A 24,075-nucleotide genomic window follows, 5' to 3' on the forward strand; every position below is an offset into this window, starting at 1 on the left:
TCTATCTATTATTAATGTGGCAAGAGGGAATTATCTGAGGTCAAATTTTTGGGAAACTTGAACAAGAGAAGATACTGAAGCAACAGCATCCCTGCGCTGAACATAACTTTGTTTCTGCCTTTCCCTTCATCTCCAGGTTCTCCAACCAATATGATGTTCTATCTATATTGATTAATTGTTAGTTTTACATCTTACAGTATAAAAGCTGGCGAAGTATCTACTGTACAATTAGTCTAGTTTTATACTCTATGTAGCTAATTCATATGGCGTCTGCAGTTCATATATTTGTTTGATTGCCACTGTACACTCTTACATATGTGATTTGCTTTCTATTTTTTTCATTAAATAGATGGATGGTATGTTCCCAGACTACTTTTACTGATATGGGAAATCTGAATCTCCATCTAAGAAACTATCATCATTTTTGGATGAATGAACTATTTGATGGAAATAATCAAAATGTTAGAATTAAAGATTCATTTCCCTTATCTCTCCTTTATTTTCCATTTTGAAATGAAACACAGTGAAATATGAAATCAAAACTGGCAGGTTGAGTTTTTATTACTTGTTGTATAGTCAGGTGAAAAGCAAGAAATTTTCTCTCATTTCAGGTATACAATCACATTTCAGTTATATACTTTTCTCTCAGTTTTGTCCTATGAATAATCTTTTATAATAGGTATCTAAAATGGGACAATGTTTGAGCTTCTGTTGCTTTAAGCATACAGCTTCGTCTCAGCAACAGTATCCAACTGTGATAGAAGAGCTTTGCCCTCAATTTTCTCTAGCCGATCTTAGGAAATGGACAAACAACTTTGACAAAAACCAAATAATTGGAATTGGAGGCCTTGGCATTGTATATAAAGGCTCTCTCCGAAACAGCTGTGCTACCGAGTCTACAATTGCAATCAAGCGAATACATGCGATTACTGAGAAGGAACTTAAGCAGTTCAAGAACGAAATTGAGTTGCTCTGCCAGCTTCGCCATCCAAACTTGGTCACTCTGTTAGGATTTTGTGACCACAGAGACGAGAAGAATATTGTATATGAGTACATGACCAATGGATCTCTCCGTGATGTCCTATATTGTAGTGATATGAAAAAGAAGCCACTAACATGGAAGCAGAGGCTAAACATCTGCATAGGAGTAGCGAAGGCACTACACTACCTTCACACAGGTCTCAAGAGAACAGTCTTTCATCGTAACGTAATACCTTATAATATTCTTTTGGATAGCAACATGGAGGCAAAACTCTCAGACTTCCGACTTTGCTTAACAGGACCACATCATGCATCAAAGCCAAAACCAAAGACAATAACAAAAGATGGCTTTTCAGGTATTTGTTCTTGTTTTGTTGTATTGTTTATTGAAAAAGAATTTTACTGAGTACTAATCCAAATAATACTTTCACTTCTAGGTACGTATGGTTACGAGGCTCCTGAGATTTCAGAAAACAATACATTAACAGAAAAATGCGATGTTTACTCCTTTGGTGTAGTTATACTAGAAGTGGTATGCAAAGACAAGCTAAACAGTGTTGAGAAGAGGCAGAAAAACCCTGTTGAGGAGAATATTGATCCAAATATTAAAGGAAAGATTGCACCAGAGAGTTGGGAAGTATTTATAAACATCACAGAAAGATGCTTGAACTTTGATCCAAATGAGCGACCATCAATGGGTGAAGTGGAGGTTCAACTTGAGCTTGCTCTGTCACTGCAGGAAGAAGCAGATATAAGAAATAGCTGTGATGCTTATACCCTATTATCTATGACCATTATTAGTTAATCCTCAGCTACAGTATGCACCAGGCACCACTTTAGATGAAAACAAAAACTGACTGATGATGGAACTTGTTAATAACAAGTGAAACTCGTTATTCAATCACAGTACAGCAGATGATTGGGAAATTATTTTTTTATTAGCAAAAGGAATTAAGAAAATAATGCCAGACATTTATTTTAGAAAAAATATAAGAGATATCACTTTCAATCCAAAATTTTCTTATATTTATGAGTTTTTTTATTTATACATTGTTCATGTTATTATTTTTATTCAATATGAAATTTTTAATTCATTTTAAATTTCTAACATATTAAAATTACTTTTGAACTTAGTAGGATTATCCTTTTTACCATCTTCAAATTTTGATAATTTTGTCATATTTTTCATGGATGTGTTCATTGAATTACAATCATACATCTTAACTTTTTTTTTTTCAAAACCTTTTTTTCATAGCTTTCTAGATAAATGAAGATACCTTTTTTCAACTGTCTAACCTCTAGGTGCAAATAGTATGACATGAACCCTAGGTCTATCATTTTTGACATTGTCTTCTTGAATTCTTCAAACAAGCAATTGATGTCAGTTAATATAAAATCGTCCATAAAAGACAAACAATCAAAGTATCTTTATTATCATGAGTTTTGACAAAGACAGGATACTGACATCAATAAAAACTATTATCTTGAAAGTAGTTATCAACGTGGTTGTTCCACACTCTTGATGTTTGCTTTATTCCATACAAAGTTTTCTTCAATTTTAGAACCTTATATTCATGTTCTTCAACGGTAGAGCCCTGCTTAATATGGACTTATTCTAGATAATCATTTACAAATGCATATTTCACATCAAGTTGATAAATTTTCATTTCATTTCTGTTGCCAAAGAATTCATCCAATCTACTGGTGCATAAACTTTAAACTTTATTTTAGTCTACTTCATGCTTTTTCTTGTAACCTTTTACAAGTTGTATTTTGTATCTTTCCACCTCTTCTCTATTCTTTGTCTTTTACATCCATTTTACTTCAATTGCTTCATGACTTTTGAAAAGATTTGTTAATTCTCAATTATCATTCCTTTTAATTGAATTGATTTCCTCTTCCATGACATGTCTCCACATCTTTCACAATCTCTTCAAAATACAGTGACTCACAATCTATTTAAAGACAATATAATTATTCAAGATAACAAGTAACTTTCATTGATTTCATATATATTTGTGTCTTCTTTGACCTTTCATTCACACTTTCTTCTTGGACATGAAATGTAAGTGATGGATGGAGTGAATAAAGACGACTGACATCTTGAATTGCAGTTACTTGATCTTCTCATTCTTCACCGAGATAAGAAAGAAAATTATAAGTTTTTTCCTTCTTGAACCTTTCAATTTTATATAGTTTCTTCTTCGAATTCAACATCATGACTTACTACTACTTTTCCATTGCTGAAATTATATAATTTATAGCCTTTAAAATGAACAGCATAGTAATGAAGACTTGTTTGACACTTCAATCATCAATTTTAGATCCTATTTGTTTTGGTACATAAACATATGTTATATGCAAATTATTAACCATATGCTTCCTTCCACCCCTGTTTCCTCAGAAATTTGATTAAGTTGGATTAACCCAACAACTTTTTATTATAGAAAAAATTATATAGTCATTAAGAGCTAGAAAAATAAGAACATAAAATAAAAATATAAATTTTTTTTTATTATTATTCTCATATTAAGCAAAGATATAAAATATGTTACAATATATAATACATAAAAAATATCACAACATTCTAATTATATATATATATATATATATATATATATATATATATATATATATATATGAAAAAGTATACCCTATTAAACTATATTTTGTATGTTTTTAATGAATATTATTTAAATAAATAATTCATTCACCTATGCATGTAAGTTTCATATAATATTCTTGAATAGTGTTTGGATTTCAATTATAAAAATTTACACTAAATATTATTATATTTGTTTATTTTTTTATCATATTATATTGTTAAATTTGGATTACAATAAACTTTTATATGTTTTCTCATATTTTATGTATATTTTAATTTGTCTGTTAGGTTTAATTTTAAATTATTTTTTATTTAAAATCAAATTTGAAAAAAAAAATTAGTAGTTTAAATTTTGTATCAAACTGATTAATAATTATTTTAAGAAAATGTAAAAGAGTATAGTTCAATTATTTAAATTTAGAATTATAAAAATTTTAATTTATTTTCTTAGAAAATGGGAATTTAAATTTAATTGTAATTCGACTATTTTGATTTATTGCACCACACAGACTCGCTACTTATTTTTTTGTTTTATTTTATATGTTTGGTGATTGGAGAGCCAATAAACTATATTAAATACTAAATACACAAATATAGTTAAAAAATAAATGTTAAGGAATCATCGAAAATTTATAAAAACTGAAAAAATGTCTAACATTTTAATAATCGTATTAAGAAAGAAAAACATAAGAAAACGTACAAGGATTCCTGAGATAATAAAATTAAAACAAAAAAAGTTCTCTGTATAGCTCAAACATCAAATAAAACATAAAAAATAATAAAATATTTAACTATTTTACTTCAAAAAAAAATGTAAACAGTGAAGTATTAATACAGAAATTGATAGTAACTTATAAATCCCAATTTATATAACATGTTGGTTAAACCATCAAGTCTAATAAATTTGCTTAAATAAATTAAAATTTTAATTAATCGTGGGTCACCTGAGTATCTCAAGTCAAATCTGGGTAATGTCAAGACACTAAACACTGAGAAAATTGGCAAGAGGAAATTATCTTCGGTCAGATTTTCTGCAAACTTATTTGAGAACAATATAAGAAACAGAAGCAACAGGATCCCTGCCTGAACACAACCTTGTTTCTGCAATTCCCTTCATTTCCAGGTTTTCCAACCAATATCAAACTTTATGTCATATTCCATATATTTTTATTCTCTATTTCTAAAAATATGCAGACTCCCCTTTAACTTTTGTATTTTTTTTTTCTTAGGTATCTATATACTAGCGCTTGTTTGGTTTGTGCCTTAATTTCAATTGCTTCGCCCCTTCCCTCCCAAACAAAAAGAGTATGAAAAAAGAAAGTCCAGATGCTTTAATAAGGAAACGAATGTTCAACGAATAAGTTATTTCAAAAGATTAAGTAATATATAAAGGAAAATGTGTTTCTTGAATCTCTGTATTAATGTTTCTGTTTTGTAGTAATTGCTCCTAAGAGCAACATTTAATGTTTTAGGGTTTTTAGTTTTACGTTTTCATGTTTCTGTTATGGGTTGTAACTAACCCATTTTTCTGATTCACTGGAACCGTATATAAACAGGGATTCTAGCATTTTGTTTTATGATGAAGAGAAAAGCATTTGAATCATCAGCACATTCATATATTATAGAATACAGTAAACGTTCTTTTACTTACCTCCAAGTACAAGCTTTTCTTCTCTTTCTCTTTAATCTTTTCTTGGGTTTCCGTCTGACAACCATTGGAACGAGCTTCGCTGTCACCTCCGCTTGTGAATCTCCTTAGAGAGCTTTCGCTCTTTCTTTTCTCTCGTGCATATCCATTCTCAGACTCACCTACCTTCTTACAAAAGAAGCTTCTAGGAAAAGTAATATTTTACTATTTCTGAGCTAGAGAATATTGGGCCTCAGCTTTTTTTTAGTTTGGGCTTATTTTAATACTACGTAGTTAATTCATATGCCATCTGCAGTTCATATATTTGCTTGATTGCTACTGTACACTCTTACATATGTAATTTGCTTTCTAATTATTTTCATTCAATAGATGGATGGTATGTTGCCAGGCTACTTATACTGTATAGGAGATATGAATCTCCATCTATGAAACTATCATAACTTTTAGCTGAATGTACTATTTGATTGTAATAATCATAATATTAGAACTAAAGATTCATTTCCCTTATCTTTCCTTAATTTTCTATTTCGAAATGAAACACAGTGAAATATGAAATCAAAACTGACAGTAAGTTTTTAATACTTGTGGTATAATAAGGTGAAAAAAGCAAGAAATTTTCTCTCATTTTAGGTAATACTTGTGGTATGCAATCATATTTCAGTTATGTACTTTTCTCTCAGTTTTGTCCAATGAATAATCTTTTCTAACAGGTATCTAAAATGGGACAATGTTTGAGCTTCTGCTGCTTTAAGCACACAGCTTCGTCTCAGCGACAGTATCCAACTGTGATAGAAGAGCTTTGCCCTCAATTTTCTCTAGCCGATCTTAAGAAATCGACAAACAACTTTGATGAAAAGCAAATAATTGGAAGTGGAAGCCTTGGCATTGTATATAAAGGCTCTCTCCGAAACAGTTGTGTTACTGAGTGTACAGTTGCAATCAAGCGAATATATGGGATCACTGAGAAGGAACTTAAGCAGTTCAAGAACGAAATTGAGTTGCTCTGCCAGTTTCGCCATCCAAATTTGGTCACTCTATTAGGATTTTGTGACCACAGAGACGAGAAGAATATTGTATATGAGTACATGACCAATGGATCTCTCCGTGATGTCCTATATTGTAGTGATATGAAAAAGAAGCCACTAACATGGAAGCAGAGGCTAAACATCTGCATAGGAGTAGCGAAGGCACTACACTACCTTCACACAGGTCTCAAGAGAACAATCTTTCATCGTGACATAACACCGTATAAAATTCTTTTGGATAGCAACATGGAGGCAAAACTCTCAGACTTCCGACTTTCCCTAACAGGACCACATTATGCATCAAAGCCACCACCAAAGATAATAACAAAAGATGGCTTTACAGGTATTTATTTTTGTTTTGTTGATAGTGTTTATTGAAAAGAATTTTACTGAATACTAATCCAAATAATACTTTCACTTCTAGGTACATATGGTTACGTGGCTCCTGAGATTTCACAAAGCAATACATTAACAGAAAAAAGCGATATTTACTCCTTCGGTGTAGTTATACTAGAAGTGGTATGCAAAGACAAGCTAAAAAGTGTTGAGAAGACGCAGAAACACCCTGTTGAGGAGTATATTGATCCAAATATTAAAGGAAAGATTGCACCAGAGAGTTGGGAAGTATTTATAGACATCACAGAAAGATGCTTGAACTTTGATCCAAACGAGCGACCATCAATGGGTGAAGTGGAGATTCAACTTGAGCTTTCTCTGTCACTGCAGGAAGAAGCAGATGTAAGAAATACTTGTGATGATTATAACCTATCATCTCTGACCATTATTAATTAGTCCTTAACTATATTAGGCACTAGGCACGATCTTTAGTTGAAGACAAAACTTATGGATGGTGGAACCAAGGTTCTCAATAATAACAATGAAACTCCTTATTCATCAATCTCAGTATAGCAGATGACTGGGAAATTATGGGAAAGGAATTGAAGTTCAAGAATGAGATTTAGTTCTTTGCCATCATCGTCATCAAATGCTTAGCCTCTAGAAAGTTTTTAATGTTGTAAGTTTATGCCTTAGAATTTGACCAACTAAGTTAACTGATAGTTAATGAGTATGGCTTTAACAACGTTGGAACTCGAAAAATAATAGTATGTGGGACGGGAAAACAAGCAACGTTAACGCAGAGGTTTCCCGCAGGATGTTTTGGTCCAATTCTCTACGAAATATTGTTCCAGAATGTCGGGAAGTATGAGGGATATTACAGAAAGATAGATTTCCTTGTAGTTTGATATAAATAAGCAATTAATAAAGGGTGGAAGTGGAAGTGCAACTTAAATATGCTCTATTGTAATGTTATACTGAAAAGAACATAGAAATTAGATTTGTGAAAATAATATAATCCATAAAAATGTTATGTTTTGATGAAAAAATGAGATGAAATACGGTGTTGGTGTTTTAGTAATTAGAATAATATTTTCTGGTTTTAAATGTTTAATATTCTCATCATGTTTTAAAAAATGTGATATTTTTTAATTTATTTATTTCCACAATTTTGTAAATACACCCTTATTCACATGTCATGAATGGAAGCCTAGTTCAAATACTCGTTATTTGTCAAAGTTGACGGCTCACCTCTTTTCTTATTTGAGACGACCTGGTAAGCTTTGAACATAAAAAGCCAATATTAGCTAAACATTGAGTAAAATCGTTGATTCTCTATTTCAAATAATTTCTAAAATTGTAATCTATGATTTATGTTTTATTACTTCTGATTTTTTCCGATGTATAAGTCTAGAGTTGACTTATTTTTATTATAAATTTCTCAATCAAAATTATGTCATCCATAGAAGTTATGCATTTAGGAACAACTTTTTTGGTATATTTTTGACAAACACATGTAAAGCTAGAATAAATAAGTAATGATTCAGGACTACGAATGAATATATATAGATATAAGGGTTAATATGGTTTTCAGAAAATTCAAAGAGGAAGAACACTGTCACAGAGAGAGAAGAAAAATCACAACACATATTATCTTCGTACATTCTGAAGCTCTATTTATACGGTAAATAAAGGTATAATCAAGTTCGTGTTTTTTTAGTAATGTTATTTAAGAGTTTAAAGTAACAATTATCAACTACTTTTCGTATCATTCTCCTCGCTTTTTGAATTACGAAGTTTTTCATCAAAAATTTGCCCTAAATCCATAGTATGATCTATTGAATTTATGATATGTCATTGATTTCAAATAAAATTGAAACAGTTTTAACAACTTTGTTCATACGTTACTTTTTGTCCAACGATGTCTATACTCAGAACAGCCATTGCTAAAACTCAATTTAAAATTCAAACTCACTTAAATCTTAAAATACTTTTTGTTCCCCAGCAAACTATTATTGTTTGATGGAGATGTAATGTCTTAGTGTTGTGTTTTCTCAAAATTCAGATTTTCTTCTTCCCCTATTTTTCTTTCGGCTAACCATATTACAAAACAGAAAAGAAGTTCTATTTCGATGTTTACTTTTCCAATATTTTTCTAGGAAACAATAAGTTTTCATTTAACAACAATATTAGTTTTATTTTGTTAAATGCAATAACTCCAAGCAGGATTTAACTACCATTCTTACTAAATTTTATCATTAACTCCTCCAAATCCATGCTGGATAGCAACAGAATCATCAATCACCATAAACTGGCAAGTGATTAAGCAAAACACTGAAACATGTCAGCTTTCTTGCAATTTTGCAGAGCACGGGGAATTTATTCACCAGTGTTGATAAAGGTAGAAAACACTTATTATTAGAGTCGCAAGTTAAAATATTGGAGCAAACTGGCTAAAACAAAAAAGTAGGTCTAGAGAAAAGCAGCAGCAGCAGCAGCAGCTCTTCCAGGATTCTCAAAATGTAAATCTCCATCAACCAGCATTACTAATGGAACATCAAAAGGAATGTAAACACGTTTGATGCCAATAACTCCTTCCATGTAATGTGCCTCTGTATTGTCATGATATCTTGCTACGATGATCGCAGCGTTGCATAGGATCAGTGAAAAGTTACAGGTTTTCTTTTCTTTTCTAATTGTCTAGGAGGGTAACTTGCAACGTTAATCAGCAAGTACCGACACTTATAACTAGTGATACATGTAACATAACATGAGTTTTATGTTGCAAGTAACACCTGGTACATATTACAAGATGTACAAGCTAACTTTCAAAATTTAACTCCAGAAAGAGGAAAAAGAATGAAACCTGTAACTTGCACAGAATAGTAGACTTAAGTAATAAGCCAAATGCATATTCTTATTTCATGTGGGTAGGGCTTCACAAACAATTTACCAACGAATGTTCTCAGAGGATCCTTGAGATTTCTACCAACAACTTATGCAGAGCTTGAGGCTTTGAGAAAAAAGGAGAATGATCGGCCCCCTTCAAACGGAAAACCTTTTCTGGGGGATTTGCATTTATCATGTTCTCCTGAAGTGAAATGGGTATGGCATTATCTTCAAGAGTTTGTATATAAAACCGCCTTACAGATCCATATTTCAGGTCTGAAAGGGAAAGCTTCTCTAAAACTGGTGCAAATGGTACAGACCTCATGGAGACAGATGCCAATGCAACATCCTGCATTTAGAAAGCAACAAAAAACAAGGAGGGTCAGGGGAAATAGATAAAAGTTGGCAAAACTATTAAAAAGGACAGAAACAAAACTTAGATTCTGAATCACATATACAAATGTTCCAAATGTATATTTATACTGTAGTCAGCATATTTACGAGTGCATCCCCTGATACTAGAGACCATTTTTGTTAGCAATGGAAAGATCCTGACAGCAAGAATTTATACAAAAGACTGTATTACAAAATATACTTTTAGTGCAAAGGTCCACAAAACATATGTAAAACCTCTATCTGAAGTAAAAGATAAAAGACAGCAAAATCTTTATGAAATGCAATATGTTCAGCAGACAACACTGAAAACTTTCCATTTTGAAAATTACGAAGCATTGATAAAGCAGTTGCCTGCAGTTCAACTAGTTGCACAATTTCAATTATCATACAACATATATTTATGTAATAATTCTCACTCTGATTAGAATGGAGTGGAATCCCCAATAAATCTGAAGATCAACTAACTATATGTTTTACACTTTACAAATAATAATCAAGTGTCAAAAAATATTTTACGAATCTTCATACCAACTCAGACTGAATAAGAGATTGGATATAAAGTAACGATGAGTCACTTTCACAAGTATTGTCATCTAATTTGAAAAATGCTCATGTAGCAGTAGCAAGGGAGACTTCTGTTTGTTCACTTAGACAAAAAATGAAAGGAGGAAATTTGGCCACCACCCAACTACTTACTTTGGAGGGACTTTGGTTGAATAACAAATCCTTCAACAATGACTTGTTCAGATCAAAAGAAGTGGGAGGAAGGTCATTCCCGTTAGCATATATAAAAATCTGAGACTGTTGCATAAGATCATCTGAACCTGCCTGCAACATACAGCCACAAATAAATCATCACTAAAAGGATAGAAGAATTCTTTATTTATAGAAATTGTAATCGCATATATAACCAGCAAAAGCTATAAAACAATTCAGATGCTCTCTGTCTCTGTTTTCAACCTTAGTTCCTTGTAAAATATAAACATTCGGCTCCTAAGTAGTGTGATATCATAAATCTGTGTAATTTTTTTGGTAGAAATTCTCAGATTTCAGACTTCAGTTGGAGTAAAATAAAGAAGCATCAATCTTAAAGCTAGCAGGAGATGAAACACCTGCTGAGAAATAATATCGAGAGTGCTTTGTCCATTCGTCAGCATTGCTGCAGCAATAAACACAGCTTTGGAAATCTTAAGAGGAAACATCTCCATTGCATATGATATACATGCCCCTCCAAAATCATGCCCAACCAAAATCACCTTCAAAAGAATTCAAAAGGTAAGAAATATATGGAAAGAAAATTCCTAGAGAGCTCAAACATGAATATTCGTGCTACCAATATTGCATCCAAGCGAGCAACAATGCTAAATGACCTAAAACTGAGTGCCCTCCCAAGAGCAAGTGAGGGTGAAACATTACATTTCACAAAATGAAATTTAATTGGAACAAACTAAGACTGTAGAGGGGGAAAACTACAAATTGTAACACGAGCATGATTACCGCAAATTAAATCTGAGTTTGTTTCTAAATACAATCAGTGTCATGATAAACACTCTAACCCTCGGAAAATGTAGACAAAAAAATATATTGCAACACTGTGAACAATGTGAACCATCACCACATATCCTAAGCAGGTTAAGGGAAGTTGTACTATTTTTTTTTTTCAGAAAGATACTTTCAAGTTATAAGTATAATTACCTGTATTAGACAAATAGAGAAGTAACTGAGATAAGCACATAATTTTCCCTTCACTACTTCACCACTAGTCGGGAAATAACTTGTTAGCTTTAGGGTTTTTACAATTGCACTTGCAAACTTCAATCCGAAGCATCAATAACTTCTGTGAAACTTTCTTTTCTGTTAGTAAAATTTCTTTGCTTTTCAGCATCTCTTCTTTGTCCTATTTTTTTGCACAATTTTAGCCATGGGAATAGATGTTCCTTATTATCTCCTTGACAATTAATCTACTTTGGAATTTATGACTACACTACAAAGTGAATTTCGAGGGGATGGATGTGGCAAGTCATGAAACCATGACTTTCACCAGAAATTGGCGATGATTGAAAAATATCATATATGCTAAAGCCAGGGATCGTATCTCCTCTTTGATACTTCAAACCAACACAACAGTGATGGAATAGATCAATCTATTATTTACAAAAAATGGAAAGTGGAAGTACCTTTTCGCCTTCTAGAAGTTTTTCAAGGAAGTCAGTGAGTGGCTTCACATATTGTGACAAACTTGTAATGCTGTTTGTATCAAATGAGCTCGCTCCAGAACCAGTTAAATCTATTGCAGCTACTTTATAACCACTTTCTTCTAGAAGTGCAATGGATTTATACCAACACCAGGCCCCAAAACCACCTCCATGAACAAGGACAATATGATTTGTCTCAAGATCGTCAACTTTCACATCCTGTCGAAAGGAAAAGCTGCGTGTATAAGCGAAAGAAAACACACCAACAAATATAACAGGGAAAGGATGAAATAAAGAACAGTTAATATTTGAACTAAAAAACAATAATGGCTTGCATTTTCCCCTATAACTGGAAAGACGGCATGAAAGTGTTAAAATATGCCGTTTTTTTCCTACAGTTACAAATAAGGAAATAAATAAATAATAATGAATTCCTGTTTTATGCAACACCATACTAGAGTCAGAAGAAGAAAGGGTAATATAAATGTTCTAAGAAAATGACAACATATGCAATTTCAAATCAGAAAAGATGGTACTGGATCCATCTGAATTTCAATCTCACTTTGGTAACCTTGACATCTATGTTGTGACAAGAAAGAGGCAACATAAGGTTCCCCTTCAAAGCTACACCAAACGTCCAGTAAAAAGCACTTCAAAAGGACAAACTTCACCTCCTTCATACGCCCTGCCATTAGTCAAGGCTAGAACAGATTATTCTTTACAAAATTCTATTTTTAGTATCTATGGCACATTCACCGGGATGATTTAACACATGTCTGCACAATTGCCTCTCCAACAAGTTATTTTATTCCCGGACATTGTTCCGATACAAGTCTCGGGTCCAGAAGATTAAAATGACTGTCCATTACAGACGATTCTATCCAAAATCCTATAGCTTTCTTCATCATTCCATTCCACTTTTCACATCTTCATCTACTTTAACTCTAAGAAACCACATCATCATAGATGCCCCCTTAAGTAATTATCAACACCGTAATTAGGATTTTAAAAATTACTATAAACATCAAAACCGACAACATGCATACGTTTCCTTTCACATCACTAAAAGGTTTTTAAAAATACAAAAATAAAAATCTAATAAGAAAACAACAAACCTCATTACTCCAAAGTTACCTTAATCATCAAAATTTTCAAAATACCCAACGCGAGTACAACAAACCAAATCCTCCAAAATTAACTAAATTCTAAAAACTTCCAAAATCAGCGGATATGAGTCCAACAACAAACCAAATCAACCGAAGAAAATAATTCCTCAAAAAAAATCACGCAATGACTCCTTTTTTTCTTCAAAGGTTTTGAATTGCAATTCAAGTAAACGTTTTTTTCCTTTCGGGATTTCCGCGGCTATAATCTTCCGAAATTTCCTACAATACCAATATCAATAATCGCCAAAACAATATAAAAAACGCAACAAGGACCTACAAATCAAAACCTTGACGATCCAATTGCATCCCCAGCAATAAAAAGTAACTAGAAACCTTGACTTCATTTTTTTTTTTCGTTTAAACTATAAAGAAGGTTCACCTGATTGAGAAGTTGATGAGGTTGAAGGAGAGGGTCGGTGAGGGACCTGGCCCTCGAACTCGAACTCCTCGGCAAGGTGTTGCTGCTCCCACTGCTCTTCTTGGAGACCCCATTCGGGTACCTGAGCGAAGTGGAGCGATCGAAGTTCTGCTGCTGCTGCTGATGCTGCTTGAAGAGAATCGCGGCGGCGATGGCCTGCTCGCGAATCGCAGCGTCGTCGAGCTTCCTCTCTCTGCGGGAAGCGGAGCGCTTTTTCGAGGAGGTGGAGTGCGGCGGCGCGGGCTTCGCCTTCAAGCGAGCGCAAATGTTACCCATTGCAACTATCGAAATTGAATTGAATCAATTCAACGGTGATCGTGATGGTGACGGCGGTGCATGCAAGAGAAGAGAAGATAAAAGTGTGCAATAAAAGAGCGAAAGAAAGAAAAAGAAAAAAACAGAGAGAGAGGGAAAAAGTGAAGCGAAGCGTGGCGTGGTGATGTGGGGTTTGGGAAGTTTCAGTCAGGTGTGGAGTTGGCAGCAACAGGAAAAAGGAGACTTTGTTTGTTTACAGGAAATAACGTTTCTTTGTTTCACAACGTACGCCTCCAAATACGTTTCTTCCAAATTCAACACTAAATATATTAACAAATTAATAATAATAATTATGATTCCCGAATTGATAGTTCCAAATTCCAAATTTCCTTTTCCCATCGGAAACTTGTCTAATATAACGTATTCTCCTTCACCTAACTTCTTCACTTTTTCAAAAGTTAAAACAACGTTCTCTCACGGTAAAAGAAAAACCAATTTTACTTTCCAGAGATTTTTTTTCCAGAATTGTCCACACGTAATCTTGACTCGATAAAGCTGTTTGGATGTTTTTGACGAAAGTTAGTGACCAAAATATTTAAAAAATAATCATTAACAAGGATTTTCGTATCAACAATAGGATTTGATCCTATACTGCTATCGATGTGTCCTGCCGGTGAAAAAATAACATAAAACTTATACAAATATTTTAATTTAACATAGTTTGACGTTAATTAATCAATTTAAAATATATAAATAAATACAAATCTTATTATTCTTGATAATAAAATGGCTTCTTTATTAGGGTTGAATGATTTGGTTCTTTATTGCATTGCTGAATGCAGATTCCTGTAGACATGTCCTTGCACACTTTACAAAATCTCTGATCCCGAAGTTACTCGAATTACTTTTGTTGAAAACCACGACCATGTGGATTAATTTTAAATTTTACATCTTCCATGTTACACTAATGTAATTAACATTCCATAGTATGAGCAATGGTTCAAGAATTTGAAACAAGTTTTATTCGGAAGTAACATTAATATTAATACTGTGTGTGACATTCAAGTGCTCGTAATTAAATGTCTAATAGAAAAACAAAATTGATTTGTATCCCTTACTTAAACATTCACTTATTGCTTGAGTGACTATTATTTCATTCATATCACTTAAACATCAGTTTAATATTTAAGCAATCATTTATTACTTGTTTGCATAACCAACAAGTTTTACTAACCTCATGCATCACCTGTTACAGTTTAAATTTATTCGTTTATTCGTTAAGAGTCGTTATTAAAATTTATGACATCAGATTTTATTTTTGCTATTATACATTTTTTATATAAAAATCATTTCTTTTGTTGCCTAAATAAAACCATGAGGTATCATTATAAATTTTTACATTTCATTTATTTGACATATTAAAAAACCATAACATATTCAAAAATTATCACTCATCAAGAAATCATTTGTTCATTCAAAAAATCAAGACACTTAAAAAATTATCACTCTCCAACCAAAGTCTTTGATACCCCACATTCAAAGCATGCTAATGCATAAATAACTCTCACAAATTTGACATAAAGAGAAGTTTGTACTCCAAGAAAAGTTAAAAAATTATTCACGTATTCACCTTGACTTTCTCTAAAATTATTAATATATGAAATCAAATCAAGACAACATCTAGTTGTACCATTCGTATTCACCTTAAGCCTATTGACAAATGGAACATACTTCCATAAATGAGACTACTATATCGTCCCTAGTTTGAATATTGAAAAATTTTAGCATAAAAAAATCAAAGACAATAATACTCACATACTTCTTAGATTTATTTTTAGTCATACACACTAACTCCCTAATTTGAAAAATAGCAAAAGAAATAACTATTCCTGAAAATCTATTATAATTTCTCATCCTTCAAATCATCTAAATAACTGCAATAATGACAACCATTTTAGGCAAAGGACTACAAGGAGATTTCATAAACTGAACAACCAAATACAAAGAAAAAAAGTATAAATACTAAAAAGTTTCCTTCAACCATACCCACAACCCCATAGCAAGAGGACAATGAAAGAACAAATGAGAGAAAAATTCAACATTTATATCACATAAATAACAAATATAGCATAAAATCATTCCTTTTTTGTAATCTTCAAATCAATAGGTAAACGATCATACAAATAAGAAACAACAAAAGACTACATAAAAGTAATAGAAAGCATCATGAGTAGTATGAGCAACATATAAATTAGTATAAAAAGACAAAATGATAGAATCTTTAATCATATTTGGATCATAAATAACTTGATCATCATGACACAACTTAAAAATACCTCATGCATTATGCCTCTTGCGAACCACAACATGAAAAAATCCAATATTTTTGTCCCGTCTTTAAACGAATTCATTTTAGCAAGGTTATTTTCTTCCAATAAGAGTCTAACAATCGAGCGCAAAATTTAAATAATCGTTTATCTTAGTCTTGTGAATTAGCAAAGCATCCAAATTAGATGAAGAAGCATTCAAAATTTGTTGTTGAATATTAGAAAGAAGGCCTTGATTATCCATTACCAACTTTTGTGTGTTTCCAAAAACATTTTTATTTCACTCTTTCAAATCAACTTTAAGACATCGCAATTTCCTTTACAAAATCAACATATGACAATTAGAAGTAGAAGCATTCCAAGAGTTATTGATGAGGGAATGACAATCCATACGAGTCTTCCACATCTATAGAAACTAAAAAGATTGATGGTTTAGAAACCTCAACTGAATGAAAAAGAAAAGGAAGCAGTGGATAACGATCCAAGCAGTTTTGGGGTGAAACATTAACATGACACAAACCAATTCTTAAGACAAGAAAAATTACAAAAATGCTCTATCAAGTCTTTTATCAATAAGATGCATACCTACTTGAAAGTTTGACCAAGTGTAGTAAATTCTAGAATATATAGTTGCAACAAGCTTGTTAGAATTGATCCAATCTGAAAACTCAACACAAGAAATTAAACTAGGGGCAATACCACCATTCACATCCTGAACACAAAGAACAACATTAAATCTTTGAGGATACACCAAGAATCATGAATATTAACAAGAGAAAACCATAAATAGTGATTAGTAGTGTAAGTAGTTGCACAATAAACCCCAACAACATGTAATAACACCTTTGACCATAATAACAAATGAAATAAATTGACCCGTAATATCACACGTGAAGTCACTTCTATCAAAGAACCATAATCTAGCAACTTCGATAAAAGAATCAGAAACAACCAACAACTTAAAGTTCAAACTATAAAATAAATAGCATGATAATTAAGAACTAAAAGAAGTCATTGGTTCAGCTAAGGAAAGAAAACTTGGTTAGTACTTAACAATCAAATTCCATGACATATTAAGAGTTTTATCATTAGCCAACCTCTAAAATTTCAAAACGAGCCTATGGAACTCATGATTAATTATTAGAATTTGGAGGATTTAACATTAGATTTCTTTAGAGGTCTTCCATTTTCTGATTGCCTAATAGTTTAAATTGGTACATCATCTTTTTCAATAATAGAATCTTTCTTTTGTCCATCATATTAGCTCAATTAAAAGTTAATTTCAATTCTTCTACCGGACGAGTTTCCTCAAACTAATAGCATTTCATTATATTTCTCATGAATAAAATAAGTTTAATTTAAAATATTGTTTATTCTCTTATTTAAGTATAGTTTTAAATGAGCTTACGTATGAGAATGATTTACTATTAAACTATGTATGAAAATGATCTATTATTAAAGCAATTGATGTATATGGTAAAAATGATTTTACAATAGTTGAAAATAGAATGGTTAACACTCGATCAAATTGTTGTTTTTCTATATTTTAAGAAATAATTTTAATTAATTATAAAAGTTTTTCACTGAAGTAAACGATTTATATTATAATTTTTATAAACATGTTTTAACATCTAGAAATACTAAATAATTACAAAGTAATAAAATATAAATGCATGGGGATGAAATATATTTTGTAAAAGAACCCATGCCAATTATATTTTCTCTATATTAGCTTAAACGTTTATAATTGAATTTATAAATGTAATTGAAACTCACATTTATACATAAATTACTAAATTTGAGGGAATTGTCTCTTGATTTTCTTTTCTTTCTTTTTTTCTCTATTATATTGTTTCTTTTATTTCCTCTAAATTTTTCTAATTTAGTTTATTTTTTCATCCATATGGAGAATTAAATCCTGAGAATCAAACAAATTGAATTGATTTCTATGATGATAATTTATTGTTCCTATAGTTTGTTCTTTTCTTTTCAAATATCAGTTTTGTTCTTTGCGATTACAAATTAAATTTTTAATGTTAAACTCAAATTGAAAATATATTCAATTTTAATTTTATTACTAAATACATATTTGATTAAAAGTTTATATGTCTTATTTAAAAGCATCAACTTAAATTATACTTTATATTTACAAAATTTAATGAAACTTATTATAATATTTCATGAGTGAAAATCGAAGAATTGGCATGATTGGTTTAAAACAAGCCTACATATTTTTTACAAAAAAAAAAAGTCTTTTATTCATGTTTTAGAAGCTTAACAATTGAATTTTTCATTTTGGGATTTTGTTGGAAATTAATTTCTTTTTCAGTTCTTAGACTCTTTCGAAATAATAAAATATTTGTTAATTAGCAAAAAGTATTTAACATCTGAATTAAACATTTTAAAATATATTTTAATTTTAGTTAATATCCCTCCCAACCATGTAAATTAATCAAATAATTTAATTAAATGTTTGTTTAAATTGTATTGTAATGAAAAATTTTAATAGCTGTTTCGTTCTTCTATAAACAGGTGAATGATAAATTAATATATTTGTATTTCATTATTGGTAATAGAAAAAGATAAAATATTTATATTTGTAATTCCTTAATAAATGTCGATGATTAGTAGGAATACTAGCAATTGGTTTTTAATAGCATGTGTCACACTCACTGTACTTCTTCCACCTACTATAGCTATTTTTTCTTTGATACAATGAAGGGTTGACTATATTGGATATATACCATTTCCTTAGAATAAATAGGGCTAGCAAAATTAGGTGACCTCACAAACAAATTGATCCAAATACATAAATGTTAATGTTATTTTTTTGTTGTTATTACATAAATATTAATGATAATAGAGTTTCATTTATTAGCCTATAAATTGAGGTAATATTTTATACTATTTGGTCGATGTTTGATTAATGGACGCAAATTTAACTGTGCTCCACACCCATAATAAAAACTGTGGTCCACCCATTTTATTATATATGATCGAATTAAATAAATAAGGTTTATTATTTTAAAAAAAATAAGTATTTACTTTTCCTTTATTTATATAACCATCCCACATCTTTCCCGAGTTAAATGAATAAGATTAATATTAAGATAATACAAATTATTTAATAAACCCAAAGGCAACATTTTCATAATTAAATATTTTATTGCAACACAACTATTTTCCTGATACAAATTATTTTTTATTTCAGGTTTTTTTAACCAGTACAATAAAAACACTTTAATTATATAATATCCCACGTATTCTATATTTATATGTCATCTAGATATATGAGAATTGTAGAATGAATATTATAAATTAATTTAATCGATGTAAAAGAGTTTTGTATCATTTCTATATTAATATTACATTCTAAGATCATCTAACATTTCTTTTCTTTTCCAACCCCCACCTCTCTTGACATGCACAATTAATGCGTTAACAATTTAATATCTTTATCACCATTAATGCTACACTGATTTTTCGTCAGAATTTGTGCCGAGTGTAATGACATATATATAACTTTGTTTTATTTTTATGTATACTTAGTCTATATTTTTTCTATTTTTGTATTATATTACATAATCTATAAATATTTCGTTTTTACCTTATACGTACCGAGGGACAATTTTGGTATTTTTTGATAGAAAAAAAAACTAAATTAAATTGTGTTAGATTTAAATTTGTTTATCAATTAAATTTTGTGGATCTAGAAAACATAATATTAGAAATAATAATGAGATTTACTTATTTTAATATTAAAAATTTAAAATATAAATATAATTTAAGATAGAAAGTTTTGTTTTCTAAAACATATTATTTCTCTAAAATTTATTTTTTATAATTTTTATTCTTTTTCTAAGTTTTTAAATTGTAGTTCATCTATTTAAGATCAAAAAGTGTTTAACTAATAATGAAGCAATATATTCAAGCTTATTCAATTATCTTTTCTAAAAGAGTAAGTTAGTTTATGCTTTTTTTTTTAGTTTATGCATTTTTTCATGCATGTGAGTATTGTTTTATTACATGTGTCATTTGAGTCTTTTATAAGATTCTATTGATCAATAATGCTAACACTATATCTTGATCATGATTATGTGGTTTGTAGGAATAAATAGAATTTCTTGAGTTGACGAAGTCATTCTAGGTTTCATAGAATGATTTGAGTTTCTAATAAGTAAGGAAAGTTAAATATAATTATTCTCAAGTTCTAAAATAATTTGATTTGTGTGTGCATGTTTGATGTGATTGATTGCAATTATTATCCAAATTTATTGAATCACTATTAAAAATATGTTTTCGAGATTTATGATAGTTTATTGTTTGACACGTTTTAATTAGTCTAAAATTGGTAGTATAGTATAGGGATTTTCTGTTAAGTCTATTAGTTGAAAGTGTACATGTGTTGTTTGTATGAAATGTGTGAAATTGAGGTCTTGGTTAATTGAAAATAGTGTTGAAATTTGTTGGTTCAAAATGCTTGTGTGTTAATTTAATTGATTGGTTTGGTGTTATAAACCAAGTATATAGTCATTTGAACAAATTGGCATTCTTTTGAATACTAAAATACGTGTTTGAATCAATATCTAAGTTAACTAGGAATACTAATTTCGTCATTTGATTTGGCACATGGTTCATCATATCATAGTTTAAGAAAGTGCAGATTTTCTGGTATGGCGTTGAGCACCATCTTTACCGTTGAACGAACCAAAATGCGAATGGTGTTGAACGGTAACAAGGTATTTTCATGTTATTTCATTGAACAAAAGAAAATGCGAGATGGGTTTGAGCATTCCTTGTTGCGAAATGAGTGCATGTTTTTTGTATTTTCTTATTCCCCTTTGGTTTGCAATAGTTTATATGAATTCAATCCATGCTTATTTAGAATTGTTGATACTTCATGAATTGTAAACATGGTTGTGAATATGTAGTATGTTGTGAAAGAAATTTCAAGGAGAAGTTTCTTGTGTAGTTTCAAGTTGTGTATGTATTGATGTAAAGATATTTCATAGTGGAGATCCTGACACTCTAATAACCATCCAATATCAAGTAGAGAAAGATGATGTATGTGGTGAGAGGAACATAGGATCCTAGTTTAGGAACTTTGCCCATAAGATGTTGACGGATTAACCTTGTGTGTAGTAGGGTAAAACTCATTGACAATGACTCTGCAGAACAGTAGAAGTTACCACAAGTGCACAATCTGTTAGAATTATACATCAATACATGTATTCAGATGATCAAATTTAGATTTACTTGTGTTCAATTATTATATTCATAACTAAATTATATGTATGTTTCTGTAGTAAAATTAACTTACCCTTCCATCTTTGTTTGTGTTTTTTTGTTTCTTATTTTCTATGATCATCTTAATTATGTGAACAAATGATAAAACATCTCTTGAATAGATGCTAGGTGGTAATGAAGTTGAGACATAGTAGAATTTTAGTTCTTTATATATTTGTTGTTTTGAAGAACTCTAGTTTTGCTACTTATGAATGTGTATAATAGAAAAATTTTCGTATAGAATATTGCATATATATTTTGGTATTATAATTATGTTTGAATAATAGTAATAACACTTTATATGTCCTCTTTTAAGTTAACGTTCTCTTTTAGATGTGTGATACTTTTATAATATTATTAATATTATTGAAATAGAATGTTATAAATTTTGTATATATTTAAACAAAAATTAATCTATTGAATAAATTATAATTATATAGATAAATTGAATAAAAGGTAAATGCTGAGGATATAATTATAACTTCCTTCACCACTAATAATTAAAAATTAAATTATAAATACTTGTAATATTAACACACATACTCGTTCTATATAACTACATCACTATACAATTAAATAACAATTGAGAGAAAAATCATTACATTAAATAATATAGTTATTATTTTATAAATTAAAAATTATTAGTATTTAAATTAATTTTATCATTAATAAAATTGTATACTAATTTATAAATTAGAATTTAAATTAATCCCTAGTTGTTAATGTTTTAGCTATTATTAGTTTTTAAAAATTAATAATATAAAATCATAGTAAGAAATTAATTTAGATTTTGATTCACAAATTAATTGTAAATTTTAAATAATAATAAAAACTATTTAAATACTAATGATTTTGTATAATTTTGATTTTTAAATTCAGTATTATTTAATTTTTTTATATTACATATAAACAACGTGAGTATAGGCTTTGAAATTGATATTAAATTACCAAAAGTATTTTAATTTTTATTATCTTAAACATTCTTATTTTTAAGAAATATATTAAAAAGTAAATAATATACCAAAAGTATTTGGAAAACGAATTAATTAAATAACATGTTTCTCATTCTTTGGAAAAAAAAAAGAAGAAACCTATAGAAACATGTTAAGCAGCATATACTATTTTCTTTGGTTGCAGCAATCCACACACAAATAAATTCAATTTCCTCAGATTTCAAATCACTAGGACCACTCTTTTAAATATAGTTTTATGAAGCAGGACCACTGCATCAAACTTTTTTCTTGTAACTTTTCAGCCGAAGAATGCATCAAGAGAGTCATAAACCATAAAAAGCTTTATATCTCAGAATCCTCTAACAGGTAGAATGAACACTGCATCTTCTTAAGCATGTGAATCTACAATCATGGCGTGCATCAAATGTGCACATGATCCCAGTGAACCTTCTGCAAAGTAACAACCACCAGCTTACAATTCATTGCAACCAATTAACTTCCAGGATCTGGTCAATGAAGACTGCCAGTAACTTAGATTACAAATATGATCACTTTTTTTCTGGCAAATGCTTTTATAGCATATGATTATAACTTCCAAGATAGAGATATCTGGGTACTGCTACTTGCATTATTCTTGCAATCATTCACATACTTCAGATAATAGATGACAGACCTACAAATAATATATCTTCTTTTTTACAATGGAGATAGACATAACAGGTTAAAATTTTTACCATTTTTATTTTTATTTTACAATTATATTTATCAATTTTATGTAGTTAATGAATCTGGGAAATGGTTGTAACTTTTTTTCACGGACATGTCGGTGGTATATAAAGGAAGTTATTCGGTTGGCATGGTAGTGTGACATTATATTAGATGATGCATGATATGATGATCATAGGTACCGTATCTTTCTTCGTATATTGATTGCAATTTGGAAGTAGTGGGTGGGAAGTGCCCTCCTTTAATAAATTTTCATCCTAATCATTCCAATGACTAAATCTTCCTCTATCACCCTTCTCACCACTTTTTCTTCTTTTTATTAACAACTCCACACCAATTCCCTCCGCTTTTTTTTTTATATATTTCTAAAGAGATTATTGATTCTACATTAATGGAATATAAAATTTGATTTCCGTGTATAAATTGGTACAAATTTTATGTTATAAATTAATTTTTTTAAATTAAATTTAAAGTTTACCTTTAATATCATATTGAAGTTTGTTCTAATAACGTTTATTATCGTATTATCACTTATCAAATTACAAATAAATATATAATTTCACATTTAAATATGATTGTAAATCTCACATATTACATGATAAAACTAACTGATATATATATATATATATATATATATATATATATATATATATATATATGTATATATATATATATATATATATATATATATATATATATATATATATATATATATATATATGCAAATTATCCTAACGAGTATATATATCATTCCCAAACTTTATATAGTAAAATCAGAAAATAAAACATAAAATAATAATCATAAAAGATGTATTATTTAATAATATACACACCAAAAGAATACTACTATAATAATTTATTATTATAAA

At 29.8% G+C, this 24,075-nt stretch overlaps 3 protein-coding genes and 1 long non-coding RNA gene across 4 annotated transcripts; 2 read left to right on the forward strand and 2 right to left on the reverse strand.

Moving 5' to 3' along the window:
* The first annotated feature begins 29 nt into the window (after positions 1-29).
* LOC108329134 (receptor-like protein kinase ANXUR2) lies at positions 30-1,932 on the forward strand. The gene is made up of 3 exons (XM_052872878.1): positions 30-136; positions 680-1,337; positions 1,419-1,932. The coding sequence occupies exons 2-3, from the start codon at positions 689-691 to the stop codon at positions 1,784-1,786; spliced, it is 1,017 nt and encodes a 338-aa protein (XP_052728838.1). The 5' UTR covers positions 30-136; positions 680-688; the 3' UTR covers positions 1,787-1,932.
* On the reverse strand, positions 1,446-5,393 carry LOC128195427 (uncharacterized). The gene is made up of 2 exons (XR_008246898.1): positions 5,238-5,393; positions 1,446-1,714 (listed from the first exon to the last, which is right to left on the reverse strand). It is a non-coding gene; the product is annotated as an uncharacterized LOC128195427 (long non-coding RNA).
* LOC108329133 (receptor-like protein kinase ANXUR2) lies at positions 4,464-7,539 on the forward strand. Its single transcript, XM_017563189.2, has 3 exons — positions 4,464-4,709; positions 5,945-6,602; positions 6,684-7,539. Exons 2-3 carry the CDS (start codon positions 5,954-5,956, stop codon positions 7,049-7,051), a joined length of 1,017 nt encoding a protein of 338 aa, XP_017418678.1. The 5' UTR covers positions 4,464-4,709; positions 5,945-5,953; the 3' UTR covers positions 7,052-7,539.
* Positions 7,540-8,987: 1,448 nt separating this feature from the next.
* LOC108327726 (putative methylesterase 11, chloroplastic) lies at positions 8,988-14,221 on the reverse strand. Its single transcript, XM_017561418.2, has 5 exons — positions 13,621-14,221; positions 12,058-12,294; positions 10,993-11,136; positions 10,577-10,708; positions 8,988-9,833 (listed from the first exon to the last, which is right to left on the reverse strand). Exons 1-5 carry the CDS (start codon positions 13,933-13,935, stop codon positions 9,561-9,563), a joined length of 1,101 nt encoding a protein of 366 aa, XP_017416907.1. The 5' UTR covers positions 13,936-14,221; the 3' UTR covers positions 8,988-9,560.
* Positions 14,222-24,075: the final 9,854 nt, after the last annotated feature.

Source organism: Vigna angularis, chromosome 2 (genome assembly GCF_016808095.1).
Source record: "Vigna angularis cultivar LongXiaoDou No.4 chromosome 2, ASM1680809v1, whole genome shotgun sequence".
NCBI classification, from domain to species: Eukaryota; Viridiplantae; Streptophyta; class Magnoliopsida; order Fabales; family Fabaceae; genus Vigna; species Vigna angularis.